At 38.7% G+C, this 26,202-nt stretch overlaps 1 protein-coding gene across 1 annotated transcript in view; it reads right to left on the bottom strand.

Moving 5' to 3' along the window:
- The window catches only part of LOC137278452 (uncharacterized), a 33,873-nt gene extending 26,894 nt beyond the window's left edge, over nucleotides 1-6,979 (bottom strand). The window contains exons 1-4 of the mRNA XM_067810782.1: nucleotides 6,847-6,979; nucleotides 3,032-3,097; nucleotides 1,586-1,810; nucleotides 18-132 (exon numbers count right to left, since the gene is read on the bottom strand). Of these exons, the coding sequence (XP_067666883.1) occupies nucleotides 18-132; nucleotides 1,586-1,810; nucleotides 3,032-3,097; nucleotides 6,847-6,969 (529 nt within the window). The 5' untranslated portion in view covers nucleotides 6,970-6,979. The remainder of the gene's footprint in view (nucleotides 1-17; nucleotides 133-1,585; nucleotides 1,811-3,031; nucleotides 3,098-6,846) is intronic.
- Nucleotides 6,980-26,202: the final 19,223 nt, after the last annotated feature.

The raw sequence follows: 26,202 nt of genomic DNA, 5'->3' as shown, positions 1-26,202 counted from the left end.
TACACCCTGGTACTCACCGGCACACAGGCACCCCGTCGACTCGTATTCCAGCTCAACAAGCTTTCCAAAACGGCTTGAGTTGGAATTCAGAACTGTGGCTGCGTTTCCGAAGAGTTCCAAAAGAGGGTTGACCTAAAATCAGAATGATGATTAGCTGTGTGTCACGATATCTATACAAGTACAGTTTGCAGGTTGATATCGTGATACAGGTTTTGTGTTAGACTTAACCTCTTTGATGTGAGTTAAATGTAAAATGTACAATGAATTTGAATCTGGTTTTACTAAATATATATGTTTATACATAGATCATAGATTTCAGAATTGCGTTACAGGTGCGAAATATGTTATCTCGACAACATGTCTCGACACCCGTGAAGATCCGGGTGAGAACTACTTGGTTAACATGCTTGTCGTAAGAGGCTACTACTGACGGGGTCGGGTGGCCCGGGGTAGATCGATGCTTTAACTGTGATCACTGCATGGGTTGTCTGGACCGGATTCTATTAGTTACAGCCCGCCGCCATATTGCTGTAAAATTACTAAACAACAAACCTACCAACCAACCCAGAAGATTTTGAACAGTTGTTTTCAATCTAGTTGTTACACCAAGCAAACGTCAGAGGCACCAATAACTCAAACTTTGTCCACTGCTTGACATTTAGATCCATAACGCCATTCAGCTTCAAGATTTATTCCCATCAGTCGTCAGATATCCCCAAACCTGCCGGTTGTGATTAACATGATTCATTTTCCTTGGGAGAATAGAATCTCCTTTTAAAAACTGAAATATACTGTAAAAAACGTCATACATAATGCTGACATTGAGGGGGTGAATTATCAAGAATGTCTCTTTTTCCTTAGTAGAATACACGTACTGTCTACAATTGAAGTATATCATTAAAACTCTCATGCATAATGGTGCAGGAGGCGAATTATGTGTCCTTATTTATTTATTTGAGGAAACCACCTTATTTCCCTGTTCCCCTTTATTAATGCCTGTTATATCCAGTGCTCGGTTTAACAGTTGAAACTAATCAACTATATGGCAGCGGTCTGTAAATAATGGAGTTTTAGTGCGGCGTTAAACGCGCGACACCATTAACATGTTTCCTTCTCTCCGCCGCCATACAGCTGGAATATTGCTGAGTGCGGAGTAAAACTAAACTCACTCACTCACTCTCTCCTTCTCTCCGGAAGGTTATCGTGGTACATATCCGCCTGAATCATAGCGTAGTTGTGATTTACGGGTGGGATCTCGTCTCCGAGGACGCAGCACGAGGAGAATATATATGTCGCGTCTGAGTTTGGTTTAGCGACAATTTGAAAAGTGGTGTATTCCACTTGTGGAAGAAAATTAGATGTAAGGAAAACCAAAAGGTAAGAAAATATAAAATGAAAAAACAAAACAAAACAATATTATTAAAAGTAGAAATAAACACCCCTAACCAAGGAATGATGATGATGATGATGATGATGACAGTAATGATGATGATCTCATTCAAATAAGATCGAGGACATGCCCAACCTTTATAGCAACAATGATGAGTAACTTTTTGTTACATAATGATAATGATGATGAATTTACCCGTTCTAGTCTTTCCACGAGATCTGACTTGGTGCTCTCCCGCCGGACCAGATGGCTGAGGATGTATTTGGTGGACTCTGTCTTGCCGGCGCCAGAGTCTCCGGACACCACTACGCACTGGTCATCTTGGGTTTCCACCATGGACTGGTGCACGTGGTCAGCCACCCAGAAGATGTGAGGGGGCTGCTGGCGCCGCACCCGCAGGTTGGTGTATCTGTCATTGTCCTGGGAGAATAACGGAATAGTTAAATGGAATATATTCTTTACATTGCAACATGTTGGCTTAATGTCCAAAGAAAGATGCTAGTTTCAGAACAAAACCAAATGTTCTAATATATACTGATAGTGTCACTGGGAATATATTCGATTACATTCGACTTATACAGATAATATGGGTAATAAATTGCGATTATAATTAGAGCAGTTAGGTCTAGAGGTGAAACACAGACACTTTTTCAGAGTTAACATTACACGATGAATACGATTTCTGTAAAAATGTTCAAAAATGTTTTTTTGTTATTAATTTGTGAGGACATACTAGCATGACATGAAATTCACTACAGCGACTCCATATTCTGCTTTACATGTTCGACGGGGCATCTTGTAAGAGCATTATCATAGTTATATGATATAGTTATATCATAGTTATTATTATTTATGTAGTGCACATATCCATGCAACTATTGTTTGTTTCCCTCGATCATTGTCCTTCTCAGCGTGACATCGTATTATCAATCTCAGCTCCCAGGTGAGTATACAACTCTTGCTGCAATAGGCGCACCGAGTTTATTGTGGCTCTCTCATCCTAATGAAGTACCCAGTTCACAGCTGGGTGGACTGGGACACATAGTCAGAGTACTTTGTCCAAGTTTCCTGCACGTTGCTGTACCCGCAACTAGATGTATGCACGTATTCATGTGCCCACCATCTGGTCATATACCAACGGATTTGTGGGTTCTTTTAAGTGCACAGGGTGGTTAATGCACACTAGGGGGTGTGACAACACGGAAATAATCTGCACACAAAGTTGACACCAATGATTTCAACCTCGCTGGATCACTAGCCTGGCGCTTTAGCCAGCTGGGAACGTTCTATGTTACACAGATGAAAAGACACTGCATTGCACGGTCTGTGAATTATGATGATGACTTTTATGGAGTAGCATGAGGAATGTGAATGACAACACACACACACTCCGCATCCCCCACCCCCACCTTATTCAGTCCTTGCCCCAGCCCGCCATGTACAAAATCAATGTTAATGTATACTAGTTAATGCATACAAAATTGATGACCCCTCTTACCTCTCAAGAACAAAATAGGAGACTCCCTTCACCCCACTACCATAAATTATGAACGGCCCCTTTTGACCTCTACAATGAGTGTGTTACAAGCGCCTGTTGCGTGTTTGTTTCGAAATATATCATAGTACAAACACTGGTCGTACCTCTTGACTATAGATATCCAGTCGCTGACACGGATTCACTGCCACGAGCGAATCTCCAATGTAACCCTGTTCAAATGGAAGAGAAAATTGCTTAAAATTCACACACAAATTCAAATGTCACATAGTTAAAAGGATGAGACTCAAAACCAAGTAAATCGAATTTAACAGAATATTCTGGTTTAAACGAACCCTACCCTCACTATGGCATAACAGGAATATTCCCGTTTGTGAGTGAGTGAGTTTAGTTTTACGCCGCACTCCGCACTCAGCTGTATGGCAGCGGTCTGTACATAATCGAGTCTGGGCCAGACAATCACCAACATGATCACCGATCTGCACAACTGGGAACCGATGACATGTGCCAACCAAGTCATCGAGCCTGACCGCCCGATCCCGTTAGTCGCCTCTTACGAAAGGATAGTTGCCTTTTATGGCAAGCATGGGTTGCTGAAGGCTTACTCTACCCACACCTTCACGGGTGCAACAAAATAGGAGGAAATCTGCTAAATAATGATAAACTGACCCCCAAAACTAAAGTAAATATTCTACCTAAATTAAGGACAAACAGTTTGTTTAAGCCTGATTTGTATACTGAATACTATGTCACACTCCCACAACCGCTAAGATCAGTTGTCGCAACTTTGAGATGTGCTTCTCTTAAACTAGCCGTAGAAACGGGTAGATTCAGCTCCCCTCTATTCCCAGCGGATAAACGTTTCTGTAATCTATGCAACACACAGAGTGAAGAATACGAGAAACATTTTGTGGTATCTTGTCATCTCTACAGTGGCATTAGGTATGAACCTCTCTCGCAATTATTCAAAAAAGTACCTGACTTTGATCTGAATCCCAATGTCACATTAATCTATCTAATGCAGAATATGGATATCAGTGTAGTAGCTAAATCAATCCTAAAAGGTATTTAAGAAGAAAAAAGTTTACTCAACAATGTGCGTCTATTATCAGTTACTTTTAATGTTCCTGTGTAATGTATGTCATTGCACAGTCTAACTACAGTGTACTGTGTGTGTAGAGTGCCATGAATAGTGTGTTGTGGAGACAGAACCGGAATGACATTGTGAAGCATATATATATATATATGCATATATATATATATATATATATATATATATATATATATATATATATATGAAGCATGAATATATGTATGTGTATGAACTTGTGTATGAAATGTGTGTCATTTCCCAGTGGAAACTCTTTTTGCAGGTATATATACATCTCAGTTTGTTGCATGCATGATTGTGTAGATAGATGTGTATGCGCGTGCGTATATGTATCTGGATGTGTGTGTGTGTGTTTGTGTGAGGATGGCTGGGTATGTGTGCGATTTAAAGGTATGTATATGTAAGTATTTATACTGATAAGTTTGGTGGTGTATGTGTGCGTGTAGTTGCATGTGTGGTTACATATGGTAGTATGTGTTACTGTGTGTATGGTTATATGTATGCGTGAATCTATTTCATGATGTGTATGGTATCTATACGTGTACAAACTGTTTATGATTATGTGTGCAGCTGCGTATGAAAAAGTTTGTACTCATCATTAATGGAAACGCTTTTACTACGTTTACATTTAGGTACTGCATTCAGTTTAATTCTAGTGTCTGTTTGTAAATGCTATTCGTAAATTATGCATGCAAATGAGTTCAAATTGTGTGTTTTCATCATGGTTGTGCGTTTTATCAAGTAATAACAGTCTTGATACGGTATCGGTATACGACGATGAAATTCAGGAGCGGCGATCATCAAGACAGAAAGGTGAGTTATACTTTTATTTCGTTATTTTTCTTTAGTTTCGTAATCAACATTTGTAAGGACTAGTCTTAAACTATACCCTGAGAGAAAGAGCACTCGCATATTTCATTCAATCGTTTTTGGCGTTTTTAAGTCTTCCCTATTAGACATCTGAGCGTTTCTGTTTAAAAATGCAAGTTTATGTTTCTGGGGATACTCTTTCGCACTGGTTTGGAACATTTGGTAAAACACATTGTCTCGATAATGCACTATCGTGATTTCTTTACAGATTAAAACAGGAAATGAAATGAAACTGGACAAATTTGGAACGAAGCAGGATTGTGACATTGAGATGTGCAGGGAATAAATGGGGTACCATTCAAAAGTTTACGGAGAGAGAATACAAGTGTGATATCTCGGTTAGAGGTATGGTCAAGTTGTGTAAGAAATAGAAACAATCTGGCCGTATTGAAGATTTGCCAAGGTCAAGCAGACCTCGCTGTACTTCAAGACGTGAAGTCCGAATAATCAGGAAACTCTGTCTGAAGGATAGATATGCTGCATCGAACATTCTTCTTAGTCGGATGACTATCTCTCGTGGACTACAAAAGTTTGGGTTAAAATGTTTTTGTCCCTGGCATAAAACAGCGATTCATGGACTAAACGGGTAAAAAATTTTCGGTTGCCGCCGTGGAACAAGATATTATTTTCTGATGAATCCATTTTCCTTTGCACATTTACAAAGCACCCACTTCAAGTTCATGTGTGTGTGTCGTGGGGTGGGGAGTTGATTTCCCACAACGGGCCAGGAGCTTTGGAAATTGTTCCAGGAACACTGAATAGTGAACGGCATCAACAACATATCATCAACGATATTTCACATCTTGGTTGGTGTCTGGTTTTTCCTGAAAAAGGCTTTGTATTCCCGCCTGTTAATGCTCCAGGTCACAATTCACGTTCTACACGAGATTTCCGGACTCCCAGGGAAGTTCAGGTGATGCCATGGCCCGGAAATTCCCCTGATATAAATCCAATAGAGACAGTGTGGGGCATCATTGGGAAGAAAGTAGCAAAAGATATGCCTACATTAAGCCATGATCACTGGAACTCTGTCAAAAAACATTGGTATTCTTTGCCACATTCAGTGTTCAAGAATCTCTACAAGAAAATGCCAAAGAGAATCAAAGTACCGGTCACCGCCGAAGGTAGGGCTACTCAATACTGAATAAAGTTCACAAATAAACTACTTCTAAATGTTTTTTCCTTTTTTTCCCTTTGGCTTATTAGAGCTCAAAATGAATGGTTTGAATGGTATTCCTAAGGTGATACGCATCTGTAATCATATTTTATTACTGATACAATGGGTATGTGTTTTGGATTTTATAGTGTCTCATAGGTCAACGTTGGCCGTATGTTATACTATGGATGGGTTATCTGTCAAGATGTTATGGATGTTTGTGTAACTGCTGACTCCAAACTAAACCATTATTATTATCATGTCGGTAAAATGTCTTCATGAAGAATGTTAATTTATAACATATTTCACGCTAATGTAAAATTTCCGACAAGACGTACATTTGGAATTAAACTCGACGAACCCAGTCCAGTCCATATTCAAATCTTAATGTACAACTCCGACTACACCATGAACTTGTTTTAAAACACATGTTTAGTCCTCTCAATTGAAGAAAATCTGAATATCTTCAAATATGTCCATCATTACAACAATCAAATCATAAGATATCTCTGTTCATCTTAATCTGTCATATTCCCAGACTCAAGATCTTTCACGTTTGTGTTCTCTGCTTCTTGCATATTTGATTTAATTCATCTAAAGATAATTGTTGTAAATATTGGGAAATTGATTCATTACGTTGGATAATTTATTATAAAATATGGTTCAGGCAATCCAATCAAAGCACATCTGAATAGTAATGATGTCAAGTGTTTGCTGATGTGATATCGTAACCCGCCCTGACCAAACCCCGATGGCAACAAGCACAAACAGATTAAAGACAACTTTTACAAAAGTTGTTCTCAAAGAAATCTGATTTCACTTACATATGGACGTTTATGTTTATGTCTCTGAGTCAGCCATTCCAGAATGGTTTCCGTGTCCAAACATTCGAACTCGGCAGCATCATGTTGATCTGCCATCTGTAGGTATTCTTGGTCTTGCATCATTTCCAGTATCCAGACGTTCCACTGTGTGTTGTCATAGTTTAGAATATATCCCCAGTCCCACAAAGTGTCATCACCACGAGTCAACTCGAAATGAAGCGCGTCTTGGCCTGTAGAAACATATAGCACAGCTCATTTGAATATCAATTTACATATGACGACGTCAGTGCTGCGGAGAGACGGATATTGTGAAGTTCGGGAGTTTCCATAGGTCCTATTTATAGTGCGGGTGACATACCTCTGCTGAGGTATATCCCTGATTTATCAGATCAGGGTGGCATACCTCTGCTGAGGTATATCCCTGATTTATCATCCAGCCCGCACCACTATCAGCAATGAGGGTTTGAAGTGGGCGACGAAACCCGCCATCAGCAGGGTAGGACGTAATACATATCAAGGCTTGGTACTTTTTTGTTACTGACGTCACTTTGGCCCTTTATGACATTGTAACGTTGGGTTGCAGGTTATTTGGGGATGTCGAAGCTAATTGTCAGCGGGAGCTGGCGCATTTAATTGTTCTATTTTGTAGTGTTCATTGTCAGTGTCTAGCATACTGTACCCATCCATTATTTCTTTGGCGGTTACACCCCAATATGTTGTGGACCTATATGCTAGAACCTTTTGTTGACCAAAGTTTAGAAACATATTTTATCTCATGCAGGACACCACGACGGTGACTTTGATACGCCTATAAAAATGAACTACTTTGCATGGATGTAATTATGTCACAATGTCAGGTTGTATGAGCGTGTGTACACATATACATCACATAAAAAGATATTTTAAAAGGGTGCTCACCAGGCAACCGAATTAATGTACACTAAATAGCAGGAGACTAACATTCCACATTCTCACCTTTTAATATTAGAATCAAATCAAAGCATCTTCAGGGGACTGTCAACTTTTTAACTGACAATACTAACGCAAAATATGAGTAACACATAAGTAACGAGTTTCTTAAATGTGCGATGTGTTAACCCAAATGGCGCTTAAAATTCATTTTAGTATATCTAAAATCCTTCGCGTGAAACGAGTACAAGCCACCCTTTACATGTACCCTTTACAATGTCGAGCGGCTGACAAAAGGCGACCTATCCTACATAACTATGGCGATGTCATTTCATGAAGGGTTATTACCTCATGAATGTACTACCCGCAGTGACCAATCACTTCACGTGTTATGCAGGCGACTGTCGTGTGTGGAGCATGTTCTCGGCTATCCTAGCGTGGCAGAACAGGACGTCTAGTCGTCCGTGGGTGTAGTCGTGATACCTATAGATAACTTAAACAGGGACATTTTGTTACTACCGTGTGTTTCTGGGCGCTTTTAATGTTGTTTAATGCCGTATTCGGCAACGCCATGCTGGCTGGTAAATAACGGAGTCTAATGCAGGCGTTCCAGCAGATGGTTGTATCAGACACGAACCAGTCTATACGGGTACGATGAACCAGTCAGTATGGGTACGCTGAACCAAGCCGTATGGGTACGGTAAAAAGGTATCACCCGTACATTTGGAACTCTCTCAACATTTAGGCGACTCAGAAATATCAATTGTGATAACGTACCTATGTCAAGGCATCATAATATAATTCAATATGAGTAGACTGAGGAGAATCTTATATGTAGTTTCTTTAGGTCATTAGTTCAGGAAACACAAGAAAGTTCAGATGATTGTTGTACCAATCAGGAAGGTAACATTCTTGTCTTGTCAGGAATTGTGACGTCACGCTCGTGGCTCAAACGTACATCCTGTATTTCGTGTGTGTCCGATTTATAGTTACTATAAAGCTTGCCAAAACCAGGGCCCCGTTTCACAAAACTCTCGTAAGCCTAAGGTCTCGTAACTTTTCCCGTAGCCTTTGCACCTCCTATGTTACAGTATGCCAGGTACAAATGCTACGAGAAAAGTAAGGAGACCTTAGGCTTACGAGAATTTTGTGAAACGGGGCCCAGGGACATATGTTGTGGTGTAAGATACACATCTTATGCACATCGTGATTCATATGTTACATGTGACAAACTGTACAGTCACTATAATTCGTACCATACACACGTATGAGCTGTGCAAATTATCATTGCACAGAGTATATTGTGACTGTTTTACTCGAGCGTACTGGACGAATGGATCAGTTCATGTGTACTAAGCGAGATGTCGACTCTCATCTGATCCCTTGAATAATTGGCATATAAATTTATCCACCTGTCCATCCATCCGTCCATCCATCACATTATATGTCGGTATGATCATTATAAACTGGGCAAAATAGGCTTAGGATATTGGTACTTTTATGATTGATATTTTATCAATGAATAATAGATCATTATTCAAATTTTCAGAATTTGTACATATCCCTAACTTTATTTGTCCAGTATAATAACCGGAACATCGTTACTGTTCTCTAAATAGCATATCATAGATAACGTCACGTGAGTTCCTGATAAAAAGCAAAAAAAAAAAAGAAAAAAGAAAAAAAAGATAAAATAAAAGCAGTCAAGCACTCGTGCAAGTCACAATTGAAAAAAGTGTGGTCGGTTTAGTAATAATCACATCCTTGTACAATAATAAACCTAACGTCTATTTCAGCATCGACCGCTCCTTCATCTATTACTACACTGTTGACTCATATACAATGTGTATCAGCGATCAGTATCTTTTACTTCCTAGAAAAGATAGAATAGAAACTCTTGCGGTCATTACGTCCTTGAGTTACACGATCATTGAGAGCTTCGTCATGGCTCTGCGGTACGTGGACACCGCACATCCGGGTTATAACGAGATAGTGGGAACGTGAATGGAGATTTTCATAATGTCAGAAGAAAGGAATGTTGGTCACTACAGCGGACATGTGAGATAAACTGTGACCATTGACCTATACTTAGTTACCGTTGGTAATACCATTGCATGTCTCTCAGGGCGTTATCGATCACCTGAATACATATTTAGGAGATAAATCCTCAGAAAACAAGAAGGTGACTATCTGGAACTTAAGATCATCCATCCATGCACCCACCCATCCATTCATACGCCCACCCATCCATCAATACACACACATTCCATCAGTTCATTCATCCATCCCATTGATCCATCCGTCCTATTTAGCCATCCATCATTCCATACACCAATCCATACTCCCATGCCATCCGATTCCATCCATCCATTCATATACCATTATCCATCCATTCCGTCCATCCACACATCTGTTGGTTTGCAGTATGGCACAAGACCTCATGAATATTGGAACCTGTCACCGGACTGTCTTCGGTAATGTCTGTTCATTATAGAAAGCTATTCCCAAGTGCCCGTGATTTGTCAAGTGCAAAAGGTGTGTGTGTGTGTGCGTGCGAGTATGTGTGGGTGTGTGTGAAATGTAAGAGAAACAGATATGTATTTAAGTCACACCTCACAACGGATGCATATATAAACATACTTATGCGATATAATTAATGATCTCTTAACTTCAAGGGTTATAGGAGCCTATAATGCAATATAAATACTAAAATTGAAAATAAATAATGATATAGTTATATGCAGTATAAAACCTATCCATATAAAATATGTTTTCTTCTTTGTAAAAAATATATATAAGCAGATTTTGGCACTGAAATATGTATGGTCTATAAAGAGTATAACTAACCTATCACTATCACAGAGATCTAAGAAGTTGAGAGAGTTAAAACAGACATTTCACATTTTCAGACATTTCTTAAACTGTAAGAAGTCCGAGTCACTTTATGAGGCACTCGTTATACCTGTCTCCAAAACTTTCCGTGCTATTGAGGTCAGGGGTTTCCCCCGCCCTGAGAAGTTGATTACACCCCAGTGTGAAGACCAGACCCACCGGGCCTGAAGAGGGGGTGGGACGCAGTCAGCCGAAACGATGGGTGTGTGGAGGAAAGTGTTGTGGGTTAAAACATGTTTGGTTAAGCCTTATGTTCGTCTACCCTGACTCCACGCAGGTTGTGTTACAGACCAGTCTGCCCTGAACAAAGGGTGCTCTTGCTCTGAGAAAAAATATAAACGTGTCGCTCACAACTGAGTACAATCACGCCAAAAAATTAGCGTTTCTTTCATGATAAAAGAAAATATACAGACAGAAACAATTACCATCTGAGAACAGAGGTTAAGTCCAATCATCTTATGAACCACATTTCACCCATCCTCCTATGAAGTCTAAAATCCTTCATGACACTCATCCAGACATTCTTCCATCAATTATTCTTCCAGCCACCTTCACCGCCTTCTGCCGACTATGTTGCGTATTGTCCCACCTGATACCCACCAGTGCTCCATAAGTCAATCCATGGTCAAGTATCTCTTCATCCTTCCACCATCATTCTGTCCATCATTATTTCTCCCTTTTCACATTCTCCTATCAATCCAACCAACTGTAACGGTGAGTGAGTGAGTGAGCATACTTTAACGCCGCTTCTACCAATGTCTCTTCAACATCAGGCCAGGTGACATAAAGAATGGGTTGATACATTGTGCTCATGTTGGGAATCGAACCTGGGTCTTGGCGAACGTGAACAACCTGGTCATACCACCATTCCTTCATACTACTGTTACAAATGTCTCCGAATGCAGATGTCCTCGTACCTACCCGCCAATGTCCCTTATGTTGATAATTAGCTATCGGATCTTAACACGAACGGTATGTGCAACGTCTCTCGGCGTAGTCTCGAACAGAACCACAAAAAGGCGCATCCTCGCTATCAGTGGCACAAACGCATTCAAAACAAAGACAAAGGTTCAATGTCCAAAGGTCCTAACAGAACCAGCTAAACTAATGGTTTAATGTTATTAACGCTCTTAAATGTTATTAAAGTTGCAAATAACATTTACCACACAGATGGACACACAGCATTGATCGGCTTGTTTTTGTATATAAGATTCGTATATATCGTGATTCGAAAACCAGAAACAATGCAGACAATTGCGCGATTTCAACCATACAGTCACATATATGGCCATGTGCGAAGCTCAAGTATACTACACTATAGCTGCAGATTAGGAGTGCTTTCCTTGTATGGGCAATGACTGACACAACCCGTGAGCTTCACGTTGATCACTCGTGTGAATCGCGACTTCAACAAGGGTGTGCACCCGTGAGAGAGAACAAAACTTATTTCTTCGTGAGTTTGACATTAAAACGGGATATTATTACTGTATCACTGTTGAATTATATATCATGATTCTTGAATGTATTTTAGCTATATATTTGTAATATAAATAAACAGAAGCTTTGAGCAAATGAATGATATTGTATTCGAGATATTTTAATAACGATTTGAATTAAGTTGAAATGAGTAGCAACTGAAGGTTTGGTTATGATACTGATAAACATACTTTCATTCATTTTCACGAAGTTGATCAAAATAGTAAATATTTTCATAGTTTAAAATTTGAGTTTTTTACAAATGTTTTTTTTTTCATTTTTCCATCCTTAGTATATATACATAACTTTGAATTTTGTCACTTCCTCTGCTAGAAACCGACCACAGAGTGGAGAGTTTCTGGACTCTCCAAAATTAAATTGTTATATGCTAATCACATAATTATGTTCTGTATGTACATTGGTTGTTTAGTTCTACAGCACATATAGAGACCGATTAACGGTAAACTGCTTGTTTCAAGTCATACCATGCAAATATACTAAACAGGTATAATAGTTATTAATCTCATCGGTTGTTTATGCATAGGCATGGCTGTCAAGCACATCTTTTGATACTGACACTAGCGCTTGCCACTTTATAAGCAATGTTCAAGCACGTTTGCATGAAAGCACCTTCTGTGCTGCACGGTCCAGTAACGCGCTCAGAAAAATAATGGTTCACAGCGAGTGAGTGAGTATGGTCTTATGCCGCTTTAGTAGCAATATTACAGCAATATTACTGCGGGGACACCAGGAATCGTCTTCACACATTGTATCAATGTGTCTGGTCTTCGGCGCGACGAGCAAAGGCTTTAACCATTGGGTTACGCCACCGTCCATGTTTAGAGAGAAGTACAAGGGATGACATTTTGTTTTCAAACTGGTCTGTAAAAAATGAATATTACCAGGCTGAAATACTGAAGCTTAATGATACCCACTACAGACTCGACTCATTCTGCCATTTTACAGTGGCCCGCTAAATGTACATTGGTATCCGCCATCATGCATTGTAGGGAACAAGGGGTTCAGCCGGTTTTACGACAATAAGAATTATCGGGAAAAGGTTGTTTGCTTTTGTTAATATAGTGAAAAGTTGATAAATTGGCCTCAGGATTACAGTAACGGCATGAGCGTGTCTCACGCCGCCTTTTGGCAATATGCCAACAATGTGATGGTGGCACCAAAAGTTGGCTTTACATATGGTTCCCGTGTGGGGAATAGAACCCGGGTTGCTTTCGTTTCCACTTCTATCATACAACGGGTTTATACAATTTCAAGGTAATTTTGGTAAAGTCGTGTACGATTTCGAGGATAAATGAAAAATTATGCTTAAATGGCCTCGATATAGTATCCACTGAACACAATATCACGACATGCGCTGGTTGTATGGATCGGTATCATCGAAGTAGTACAATAAGTCCACATAAGCCAATTGAGACTGTTACAAGAGAGTGTTTTTGTAATGAGCAAGTAACCGTAGGAGTAATAAAACTGTGATATATTCGCCTTGTAACAATGCTCACGTTCAAGTAACCGATGACGTGCATGTGGTTGTTTATAGCTTAAGGGGTCACCATAAATCTCACATGGGTTATACGTGAAAGTGGACACTATTGAAACTATCCAAATCGTGTCATATACAGTGGACGCTGTCTAACCCGGCACCCATCGGGACTGAAGAACTAATTCATTTTAGTGCCAGATTGGAGAGCTGATGATAAATGTAAAGGCCACAAATGTGACTTAGATTTTTTTGCCGATGTTGACAGCTTACTGGTACGGACAGATGCCGGTTTTGACGGTTTCCACTGTAGTACCGTTCGTATAAGCTTGTTCTGGCAGTTAGCAGCGCCAATCATTCGATGAAGTGGGTTAGAGCTGTCCATTCTACGACTACCTTTAAATGACAATTAAATAGAATAAACCACCTTCATAATCAGATGCATCGGAAGTTTTATGCAACATAATACACTAATTTGTGGTTCATTAAATGTCGAACGTCAGTGCGTCTTGTCCTGAGAAATAAATTACGCTTGGTGTACAGGAAAATAGTTGTACAAATTAACATTTATCAATATAAAATTACTTTATCAAGTGTTATGGTATCTATTGATAATAATCCTATGGACATCGAATGCATTGGCAGTTCGACGAATGAAAACATCCTTGTAACAGTTTTCTGCTAGTGGGTTTCACTAAACCAATAAACGCGTAGGACCCGCCTCAATACGGAGCGTCCTCTTGACATACCGCATACAGGCTGTGAAATAACTGGAGAACTATTCAGCGAGATGCTGATCCCAATCTATTTCATTCACTTACTCAGACACTCCTGCACTAAGTATATAGTTTGACAAACCATCACGCTCATTTTTGTCTTTTTATAATCCATGGTATCTAAAATATCTAAGTACGCTAAGAGTGCAAATGTTCTGTTGGCTCACTCTACAGTTTTCCTAGTTTTGATAAGGTTCAACAAAAACTTTTATCCATACAATTTCATCATAAATTTAAACCGAAACGCCAACGCATTTACAACACCATGTTTGGCTTGTGTTTGTCCCTGTTAACTTCAAAGAGACAACGTAAAGATTTAATGTCTCACGGAGACCTTTCGCTCTCACACCAAAGCATTCGTACAAGTACATCGAACAATGACGGAAAAAAACGATAAAGCAAACTCTATTGAAAGTCAATTTCTTGTACCATTAAGTTTCCCTAATTTTGTTTTGGCGTTGTTGCACTGTTTGGAACCACCACACCCTCTCGCAGAAGCGTGCACGTGTTCATTATAAATACCAATAATGTTTTCATCCACTCATCAAATTTGGTTCGGCTGCAGTAAGATCCGGGTTAGAATCGTTATATGGCAACCCATGTCTAGCAGGTTCACTGAATTTACTGGCACATGTCACCACATGCCAGCTGCGTAGATCGATATTCATGCTGTTGATCACTGGTTTGTCAGACCACACAGCTGGAATATTGCCTAGCTGAGTGACGTTAAACCACACACCAACAAAATCCGAAATATCGTCGTTAAAGACCTAGTTTGGATCTATACGGAACCCACACGTCACCATACCCAGGAGGCAAACATACCACTCAAGCAGTCTTCCCTTTTACATCAGTTTCCCTGCCATGTCGTTACAAGAATTGTAGAGATATGAAAGCATCGGATGTTTCTAAATCCTTTTGAGTAGCGTGGATAGGAAGGGCGGTGGATATTGAGATGCATATCGTTGACAGATGGTCACGTGATGATGGTAATGATGTGACAAACACAGGCGCACCAACATTTTAGGCTGAAGATCGCATGGGTACAGGTACACTGTGTGTAACGTCGACCAGCTGGCTACGTTTAGCAACACATTAATTATTACACGTTAACGTACTGTGTCTAATATATCTAACTATACCTGTTATCTCTTTAGTGCATTTGATATATAACTGTCTTTCATGATCAGAAGATATGACCAGTGTTCCAACGAGAAATACAACTACAGGTGGAACAGTAGCATTGTCGCATTATTTCTGGCGGACATATTTTATGACATGCTTAAGGAGCAAGGTGGGTGCATATTCTTTAGAGGGTACAAATTGTTTTCAGATGAAACAAATCTAAACCAGAAAAATCTAGGAGTAAAACATAAAAAGAAATATCAAGTAAAAGTTTCAAAATAGATCGTTTTATCATAAACCAGCATACCTTTCATTTTGCTACTCTGGTAGGAAGAAAATCTTTGGTGACAAAGTCACTATCATTTGAACCACAACGTCGAATTGAAAGAATTGTGCTGTTACTACATATACGGATCAGCAAAAGAAATGCAACTCTCGCTTTTGTCAAGCTTTTAAATCGAAAACGTAAACATGAACACTTACGTTGTTTTGGTAGATTTGTTTTCCGTTTTGTTGCATTTTTTCAGGAATATACGGGTGGTCAATAACATGTACAACATACCATCACCGCACGAAAACGCCCAATCAACAAAAGACAGCGTCTTTAACAATACTAAGTCATAGTCTTTGTTCCCATTTTCTTGTCAGCACGCTAAATCCCTGTTTCTAAACAAAGTCTCTCAGACATTTTCAAACCGGTTCATTTTCATTTTCATTTGCGTTTTCATGGGTTAAAAATCACCTATATGTTCTTTCTATTACAAAATGCACTTCAGGATACAAACACATACGTTGTACACTATGACATCGTTCCCTTTTTACCATGACAATATACACTGGTTGCTATGACAACATGCACTGGTTGCTATGACAAATACCCAGGTCGCTTTGACCACGTGAACTGGTGGCTCTGATTGACTGTAATCTACCCAACTCAGGATCGCGTACATCCCTGCAAATGTCAAAAATACAAACAGACGTTGGTGTATAAAGTTTCAAGCAAGTCACAAAGATGGCTCCAACTCACATCCATTATTTTCGTGCAATATTTCCACCAAAGTCAATTGAAATGTTCGAAAGACGATGATGCTATTTTAGCTAGTGAGACGATTTCAAGGGCAATAAAAGGGTGATATATTCATCGTCCAACAATGCTTTCGTTCAAGTGACCGTTGACGTACAACGAATTGTTGAATCTTAAGGGGGGCCACAATAAATCTCAAAAGAGTTACAAGTGAAAGTGGCCGCCCTTGAAACAATCCAGATTGTGTCATGAAGAATCTCCTCGTATATGTTTTTTCTAACAATTTATGGCACCAGAGTAGTCAGAGAAGTGGGTTAGACAAAGTGTGTACCTTTTTCAACCCCAGCTTTTAATGATCATTGCTAATAGAATGTGTCGTTGGTTGACAATATTAAGCACGTTTAGGATCAATTCCTGACAGTTATGAGCAAAGTTACACAAAGAATGGTATTCTCATTAAAGTGGATTTTATATTTTTCAGCATGGTCAGTTTTTAATACATAAATATACATGGGCAGTTTCATGTGGTTTGTTCATTGTCTTTACACTAACTTTACATTTTCTTTACACTGTCCTCAATATACCTGTGGAGCAACGTTTCAGCTGTAATAATGCCTTGTGCCTGCTAGCCACGGTGTGCTGCATTTAGAAAGCAAGGTCTAGACTGAATATTCTCGAACGATCTGGAAGGGTTACAAGGACCTCATTCCAGAATCACCTCCCTAAACTTTAATTACATCAGACTGCTTTCTCGTTTGTTGCTTTTAATCTAGGCCCGATTCCCGATTAACGACATAGTTTCATCTAGAGAAACAACAGGTTATTTACACGACCCTGACAGTGTCTGTGCACTAGCGTAACATTACTGTGTTTACATAGTCTTTAAATCTCGTCAGCATTTCCTACAAACTGTCCTCACACCGAACATACATACAATATTCAAATTGTCCTCACACATTCACACTAAATAATCGGTTTTCTTTAAAAAGATCTATCTTTATGTATACTAGAATTAATGCTTGTTTTCAGTTACGACATGGCTGAGATACTGCCGATTTGACTTTAAATTTTAACCCGCTCAATCGTTATGCTGTCGATAGCACATTTTAACAACACTTTCACACTACATCGTCTTATGATGATACTTTGTCCCTGATAATTTGAACTTGCGTTGTGGATTAATGATATTAAACAACGGCACTTACCTTTGAGTAAATATATACAAATCTCGTAAATCCGTATGAACAGGACGGACGTGTATGATTGCAAACATGCAAGGTCTTATTTCACAGTGCAGTTAAACTCAAACCCGGAAATGATATCAATCCCAACAATGATTTCAGTCTTCTTAGATTTCCCCGCCCATAATTATGCAAAACGCTCAAAACGACTTGACTCTTCGAGTCTTAAAGGTTTCAAACACAAAATATGTTTATTAAGAAGACATTCCGTGTCGGTGTGAACGAGGTCAGGTTGAGCGGAGTTGAAACGACGATCTGTTGTTGGATATAAAGGCGCTCACGGCGTGCATTTGCCAACTGGACATTTTGATGATGTAGTCGGGCCCGGTGATGTCAAGTTTACCTACTCCGAAGCGGTAAAGGTTGTTCATAACTTACTGGTTTCACTGTCCCAGATTCTACTTCTACAGTTCCCCTTGTTCAAATATTGCTGACTGTTAACGACGAAAATACCTCCACCTGAAGGAACTTAGACACTGGCAGGTGCTAGTCTCAGTTTAAAATAACAGTTTCTGCAATGTTGCAGAATTGGCGAATGCATAACGAAATGTGGAACTTGATGAAACCAGACACTTCGCGGACGTCATGTTCTTACACTGTGTTATAAGAATGAGTGTTCGTTATAGTTACATGTGAAAGAGATCATTGTGATTAAAAGTGCTTTCTCAGACGTTCTGTCTTGAAGCATTGTAAATATTGTCGCACTAGATACGTCATTGGGACATAGCACTCATATAATATATTGAATAGAGATAAGGTGGTCCAGTAAACCCGAGTAACATTTAAGTGTCTTTATGGGTCAGTAGGATAATCGTTTGCATGCAGGGTTAATTCGTTTGCATGAAGGGTTAATTCGTTTGCATGAAGGGTTAATTCGTTGTGCCGTAGACATGTGTTTCATTCTCTCCGTTGATATTATGTGTGGTCATCCCTGATGTTACCGACAGTAACACGGCTGGAATATCAGGGACTGAACTTTCCCTCTGACCAGACACAAGTTACAAATCGAAGTCATATATCAGGGATAATACTACGTTCAACTGACATCCTGTCACGGGCGAAGGAAAGAAACAATTTTTTAAAACTAATTCACATCACTAACTAAGCAGTAGATGTTCATTAGGACTGGGTAGTTGTTCAGCTGCCACAACTTTTTCTTATCAACAAAGTTGTGAAATGGTAATAATTCAGCCTTAAACAGTTATATTTTCCACCTAGATATTACTTTTCGTCAAACATTTTTAGAGGCTGATAGGCGCATTTGGGAATCGATGACGTGTGTCATCCGATCCCGTTAATCACCTCGACGACGGTTGCTGAAGATCTATTCTACCCCGGATCTTCACGGGTCAATAACTATATTAACTTAGTGAGTAGGTTAGTTTGATGCCGGAATCCGCAATATGGCGGCATCCGTAAATTATCGTGTCGGGATCAGGCAATCCAGTGATCGACTGCATGAGCATCGACCTACGTATTTCGATTTACTATGACCAAGTGAGCGAGTCTGATCACCCTATAACGTTAATCGCCTCTTACAAGCATGGGTTGCTGAAGACCAATTCGGATCTTTAAGAGTAACTTAGTTGCACTCAAACGCTACCACGTTAGCAGATTAAACTAACACGTCTGTAATTGTTGACTAACTGGACGAGTATGTTACCTGTCTTTGATTAGTCGGTTAGACTAATTAGTTGTTAATTAGTTGTTAGATGTTACTTGCCATCTATCAAACACATACCAGGGATAACCATGTCAGTTTGATAAGGATTGTTTACCATCTTCTCATAATTTAGTATTGCTACTAAGACAGTATTTAGTACATTGTAATTTGTACTCGTTTCTATGTGTTTATGCATACCATGTAGGCAACTGCTGAATACAACAGGTGTAGGACCATGTTAGCTTTTAGTTTCTAATACAGCTGATTTTGAGTCAACCAGTATATGACGAAAGAGACATTTGGCATTTCACTCATGAAAATATAACGGTATTCTGGTGCTAAGGTGTCATAGCGATGCTGAGTAAATCCAGGACTTAAAGAAGTAAATCTTCTTCCTCCACAACACGCTTTCTAAACCCAAGTTTAGTTTATAACTTTCGAGTATATTCCCTTTATTAATCAGCGCCAGATTGTCAAAAAGACAACTAAAGTTGCTAAACTAGAATTGATAGTACCCATGTTTTACCTCACCATTTTGTAGCACTTCCATCTGGACATCGCTTTCGATTACCTTCACTTACAAGAAGAGAGTTCGACAGTCATTCATACCATCTAGTATTTGTATTATTAATCATCAAATGTTTGGAATAGTCATCATGCATGCCACAACGATTAATCTAGCCTCTGTGCCTATGTATAAATTATCATCAGCATTAAGTTTTTTGCGTGTAATTATTGTCTGTATATTTTGTGAATTTTGTACATTCACTTTGAGATCGTTTCTAATGCAAAAAGAATTTCACACGGGATAATGAAGTATCTTATCTTATATTAACCAGTGCAAAGAACTGGCTACTCTAACCCACTCAGTCACCGAGATTCCCGCAAAATGAAACTTACAAACTGTGTAGTCTGGATCACCTATGTATGTATAAATATAAACTGTGTAAAGTGTAAAACAAGTATTAAATTGACAATTGTTTGTCCCCATATATAGCATAAATTACACGCGATCGCGATCTAAAAGCCATGGCCCAGCAACAGAAATAACGCGCAAAACTCTAATTGATGCCAAATTGATGCCGGCACTCCTAATGATAGTGACATTGCACATTATACCAAGTACATATGCACCCGATCTTGGTATTAAAACAGGCGTAGCTAAAGGTTTGAGCACAGGTGCATCAAATATATCAACAATAGCTTACAGATGCCGACGAATGTCATCTGCAATGTTACTTTTCACACGTCCACGCAATTCCTCTAATGTTAGTGATCATTTCACTTAAATGATTAAATACCACTTAACTATTAAATGTGCTTAAGGGACAAATATGATTACAGATAATGTATGTAGCAACGTCAGAATCATATGTCTATGTGTTATTTCGAGTGGCCATGATTCATGAGGGTATTTAAACAGTATTGCTGGTCGATGTTGTTCAGTGCTAATTTAGTTCGTCCCGCCCCGTGGGTTCGCATTGTCTGCAGCTGAAAGAAAGTGCACTAAAGATCTGAATGACAATTTCTTTCTTAAGTGTACTACGTTAAACACAATGAGAACATAATTTGTATAAATTGCTTTGGCTTCTTAAAAAAACCTTGGTGCATTTGGGTTGCGTAAATCAGCAAAGACAATGGAAGATCAGCATTGAATTTGAATTTAATGAGAACATGCGATCCCCAAATAGCTTCTTCTGTATCAGCTCCGTGTTGGAGGATGACCTACGTGATGCTGATTTCACATCATAGATATTAGTGTGGTTAGATCCTGATGTCCCCGGGGCAAGTCGAGATTCGAACCTAAACTCGTAGGTTTATGATGTACCATTGAACAGAGAACTACATACTTAGTGAGTACATTTAGGGGCTAGGCTTGTCGTGTCCCCACAACAGAAATGACGCTCATATCGCTATTTGATGCTAAATTGATTATTTGATGATGTGACATTGCAGGCTGTAAACGATGTAGAGACTGTTTTGGTTATGCACCCAGCATATCATTAATAGTTGACAGAAGCCAACACCTTGTATCTGCATATCATAACAGCGCTGTTATGGTAGAATGGAGATAAACATTCCGCGTCGGAAAATCAGAGGTAAATAACGAAATTATTATAGCTCTAAATGTGCTTTAAAGCAACACAGTGTAACGAAATGTAATAGTTCTAGATTTGCTTTAAAACCAAAAGCGTAGCATTTAGAGCTATTTCAATTTCCTCGTATACCTTTGATTTTCCATCATAATACGTTTACCGCCGGTCTAACATAATCGCGTTGTTAAGATGGAAATGAAATGTATACTGTGTTGAAAAATCAGAGGTATATAACATCATTATATAGTACGTTTTCTGAACTGATGAAAGGAAAGTATGCAAACTGAATGTCATTGCCAGAGTTGGTATACTACAAATAAACAAGGTGGGAAAACAGCATTTGTAATTTGTTTTGGCGTATTAAAATAATATTGGTGCACTTGAGTGCTTAATATTATCGGGTAGAGTAAACTGGCAATGTAAGGTGTAAGACAGGACATGATTTTTTAATATACTGCACCCACTCTTGATGTAACGACTAGCTTTAACTAGATTTACAAATGTGTACAAATTACCCTCAAGTACTTATTATGGCAGTACATGGTAGACTGGCATTAACAATTGAATGGTAGAAATGTTACCAATGCTAGTACTAAATAAGCTAAGGAAATAACAATATGTGAGTAATGATAAGATGAGGCAGGCATGCACTTGTCCACTTATATAGTCTTGAGGATGTGTCTGCCGTATTGCGGTAATATTAATATCACTAACAGCGGCGTAAAAATATTTACTCATTCTGTCTCAATGATATTAATACTAAGAGTAAAGTTTGAAAATATAATATACGATGATATTTTGACTTTTATTTTCAAATAATCTGTTTTAACTATTTCATCTCCTCACATGCTACATTGACTGTCACTCAGGCAAATATCACCTTTGTCAGGAGTCAAGAATTCACAAACGCGCTATGTGACGATATGTCACTGCACCACGATATACACCAGGTAATCGCGATATTTGATTGGAATGTTATTAAAGTCTTTATACATTCTTGTATACATGTCATACCAATATACATGTCATACCAGTTTACAGTTTTGCTGACTGACATCATAAAGTTCAGCATCACCTCAGCAGTATGAAATACATCGCCGTAGAATATCCAGTTTATTTTTGTTTTGTTTTTAGCCCCCATCAAACAAGTGTGTATAATTTCTTTTGAACGTCAGTATGTTTTTATACGTCGCGATAACGGACATTTTCAGTTTAGAATTGGAGAATACAACATAATGTACGCTATCGTTGATACAAATGCTCCCAGAGCCATATACTATTTTCTTCCTGGTACAGAAATGTAATAGGTCTCGATAAATATATGGCATATGATCATGAATTATCAGCTGTCGATCTTCCTTACGAGTTGACAGTGACCACCACCGTAACGTAAGCCAATGTATATTTGAAATAAGAAAGCCCTGTCACTTGTCTGTTGGAAGGAGAGACCGTGTAAATAGCACGGGATGTCACTATAGGTAGATCCGTGTATAATGCTTTGTTTGTACAAAGCAAATCCATTTTACCTAGACGACGAATCTGCGTCCTTGCATTTAAGGGTATCATTTTAATACCCCTGTCTCCAAACTGATGTGTACAAGTTCTTTTTTCTTAATAATTGACACTTTTTGATGTGTATGTATTTTGTAACATTTTATCAAGGTTTAACAAAACATAGATAACTAAAAAGACCGTTTAGAATACTATCAGAATATCGAAAATAGCAGTGAATGGCACACGTGACACATAAACGTGCGGATCGACATGGAAGCCTCGTGACATATGTGACATAGTTGAATTACTTGTAACATGATCATTTTTTAACAGTCACACATATGTAAGAAAGGTTAAACACAAATTGATATCAAATAAATCATGCTTACTACTCTCATAAAACTGTACACTGGTTCTCTACACCAACAATGAACACATAAGGACACAAATTGTTGATGATAAGTCAAAAACAAACGACATCAACGGTCGTGTGTATTTTATCAAACACACCCACTGTATGTTTAATAGTGAACAATTTTCAAGAAACAACTGTCGTCGCCTACTGCTTTAACGTGAACATCTTCCTTCCATCCTTCCAACAATGAGGAAGAAAAATATACATGGTTATACTAAATGGGAAAAATATCATGCATATTCATAACTGATCTATTGTAGGTAACATATGACATATTTGGGATTAAACTTATGTAGTAAAGGAAAAGGTTTACTGATAAAGTGTGATGCCAAATATAACATATGTAACATTTGACCATTGTCTAAATGACATTGTGTGATCTTGACCTTTGGTACGACCGTATGTCATTCGTGAAATATCTGTTACAATTTATTACTGTTTTATTTTGTAATCTGAAAATATCACGGACGTCGATAACAACGTTGCAGAACATTAATCAATTTAAGTAATAACATACCTGTTTTCCTTCCTGTTTTTCGAGGATGCAAAGACGAAAGCTGTAAAGTCCAATGCGATTTTGCGATATCGACACTACTCGAACTTCGGCTAAAGGCAGCTGTCAGTCAGACTGTCATAGGTATCCCATACAAGATAATGTTAGTAGAAGACTACCAAGTGTCACTGGGGCGACACCCCCGTGGATATATATCGAATTACTCTTTTGCCTATATGGACCTCAAATCGTATGGTGCATTGCAGCCGAAGTGAAATATGTGTGACATGTATGTAAGACAAACACTGCCACGTATATGGTATCGTTTACTTGAACATGTTATGTAATACAACGTTGGGTGGTCTACTGGGTGTTGACATTCAGCATATGTTTTCAGTTTTTCATTAGCAGATTTATACATTCAATCTGCAAGTGGCACCCTGGTTAAAATGTCATAACACAAGATAAGTTTGACATGAAATTCAACGTTTTACGTTTTTTTTGACGTAGGTACTGTCCATAGGGCTGCGAAGTCCTGCAGGTCTTTCGGGATGAAGAGGACACGATCAACGGAGGTTGGTCGATTGTTTTAGCATGAGTCCATAATGATTCAGTCATGAATCCATATATTATAAGGTTGACAACATTTATATCAATATGGATGCAGAAGAACCGTATGAACACGAGGCATGAGAAGAAAACGGAAGGGCAACTTCAGAACCGAATGCTTTAATTTGTACCAACAGCAAGGTGGAGAAGACATAAGAATATACCGATTCTGGTCTAGTAAGCTGCCATAAAGACATTAAAGATTGTATTTGTTACCAGTGGAAAAAAGCAATAACCATGAAGTGTAAATGTAACCATATTGATTGCTTGACCAAAGAACTTTGTACCACTTAGAAAAATACACTAATATGATTCAAATCATTTTCTTTATAATCTCAAAAATGCATTTGTCATAGGTGGAATAAATACAAAACGGGAAGGATTTGCTTGAATTATTGAAATCTCAAAAGACTTCAATCTATCGAAACATTGTGTTTGTAAATTAACTTCTAAATTGATTAAAGGTTAAGGTTTATCTCTTTTCTGATTTTCTAACAATCAATTCAACCTTTATGTTGGAAACGATATTCCAACCATTCAAACCTTTGCTGTCATGAAAATTTGAAATTGTGAAATTCGCGTAATTAGATCAATGCCTAGAGATAACAGATGCCACACATCACAGAAGGACAATGGGCTGATTTCTCATATTAAGTCGGGAAGAAATGTTTCATCAGAACCATCACTAATGAATGTTGGCTCAAAATGCAAATACACAGGCGTTCGTTCGGCGTCTAATGAAGTCATCAGAAATTCCTCAGAGTGATTGCACAAACTGATTTCATTTCATCGGACTATTAGATCGAATGTTCTCAGAAAGAAGGCAGTTTTAAGGGTGACATGTGTGGAGAAAGGGCTGGACATGGAAAGCATTTAGGTAAATGTAACGCTGGCCATGAATATTCTCTTTGAAAATGACTTCTATGGGTCACATTCCTCTATGGGTCACATATTCCACAGCACACCATCACCCACAATGCAGTCTTCTTGCGTCAACAAGCAGGAGCTCATCCTGAGACTTTATATAGAGTTTTCCGAAGATCCTAGTTATATCCTTGGCATCGAAAGCAGTTTGAAAACTGCTCCCAATATAGCAAGTACTGGCATTTTCAAAATTATGTACGCTGAACTTGGCCGAACGTAAACACAGATCCGATCTTTCCTCGTCAACGTCATTCCTACGATAGACGATAGGCTCTGATACCATGCATCATCATCGTTTTCTCGCAGTGTATGATTCTTGAGACCTGTAACTTAGCTCAAGCAAATGATTTCACTGTTGACTAACAGTTTGCGTCGGTTTGCGATATCACCATCCATACTTCACATCAGAAAAAGGAATTCCCTTTTTACCGCGAGCCTGCAAATATTGGAGTTTCCATTTTTCTTGATATATTATTAAATTTAGGATAGAAAGTCTGTGCCGATTATTATTCCACTGAAATTTCAATGCCTTGGCAATAATATGTTGCATTAGCACATCGGATCAATGAGAACCACGCACGTAAAGATCAAAGGTATCTGTGTCCCATCAGTTGTAAATGGGTACTTTGCAATGTATCACTTGGCCCCCTACAGAGCAGGAATTAAAGTATTTAATAGTTTACTGTAATCCAGCTTGTTACTTGATATCCCATACATGCGT

The sequence above is a fragment of the Haliotis asinina genome, chromosome 3 (genome assembly GCF_037392515.1).
Source record: "Haliotis asinina isolate JCU_RB_2024 chromosome 3, JCU_Hal_asi_v2, whole genome shotgun sequence".
In the NCBI taxonomy this organism is placed as follows: Eukaryota; Metazoa; Mollusca; class Gastropoda; order Lepetellida; family Haliotidae; genus Haliotis; species Haliotis asinina.
The sequence above is the reverse complement of the archived record's forward strand: the minus strand, read 5'-3'. Positions and strand labels throughout refer to the sequence as shown.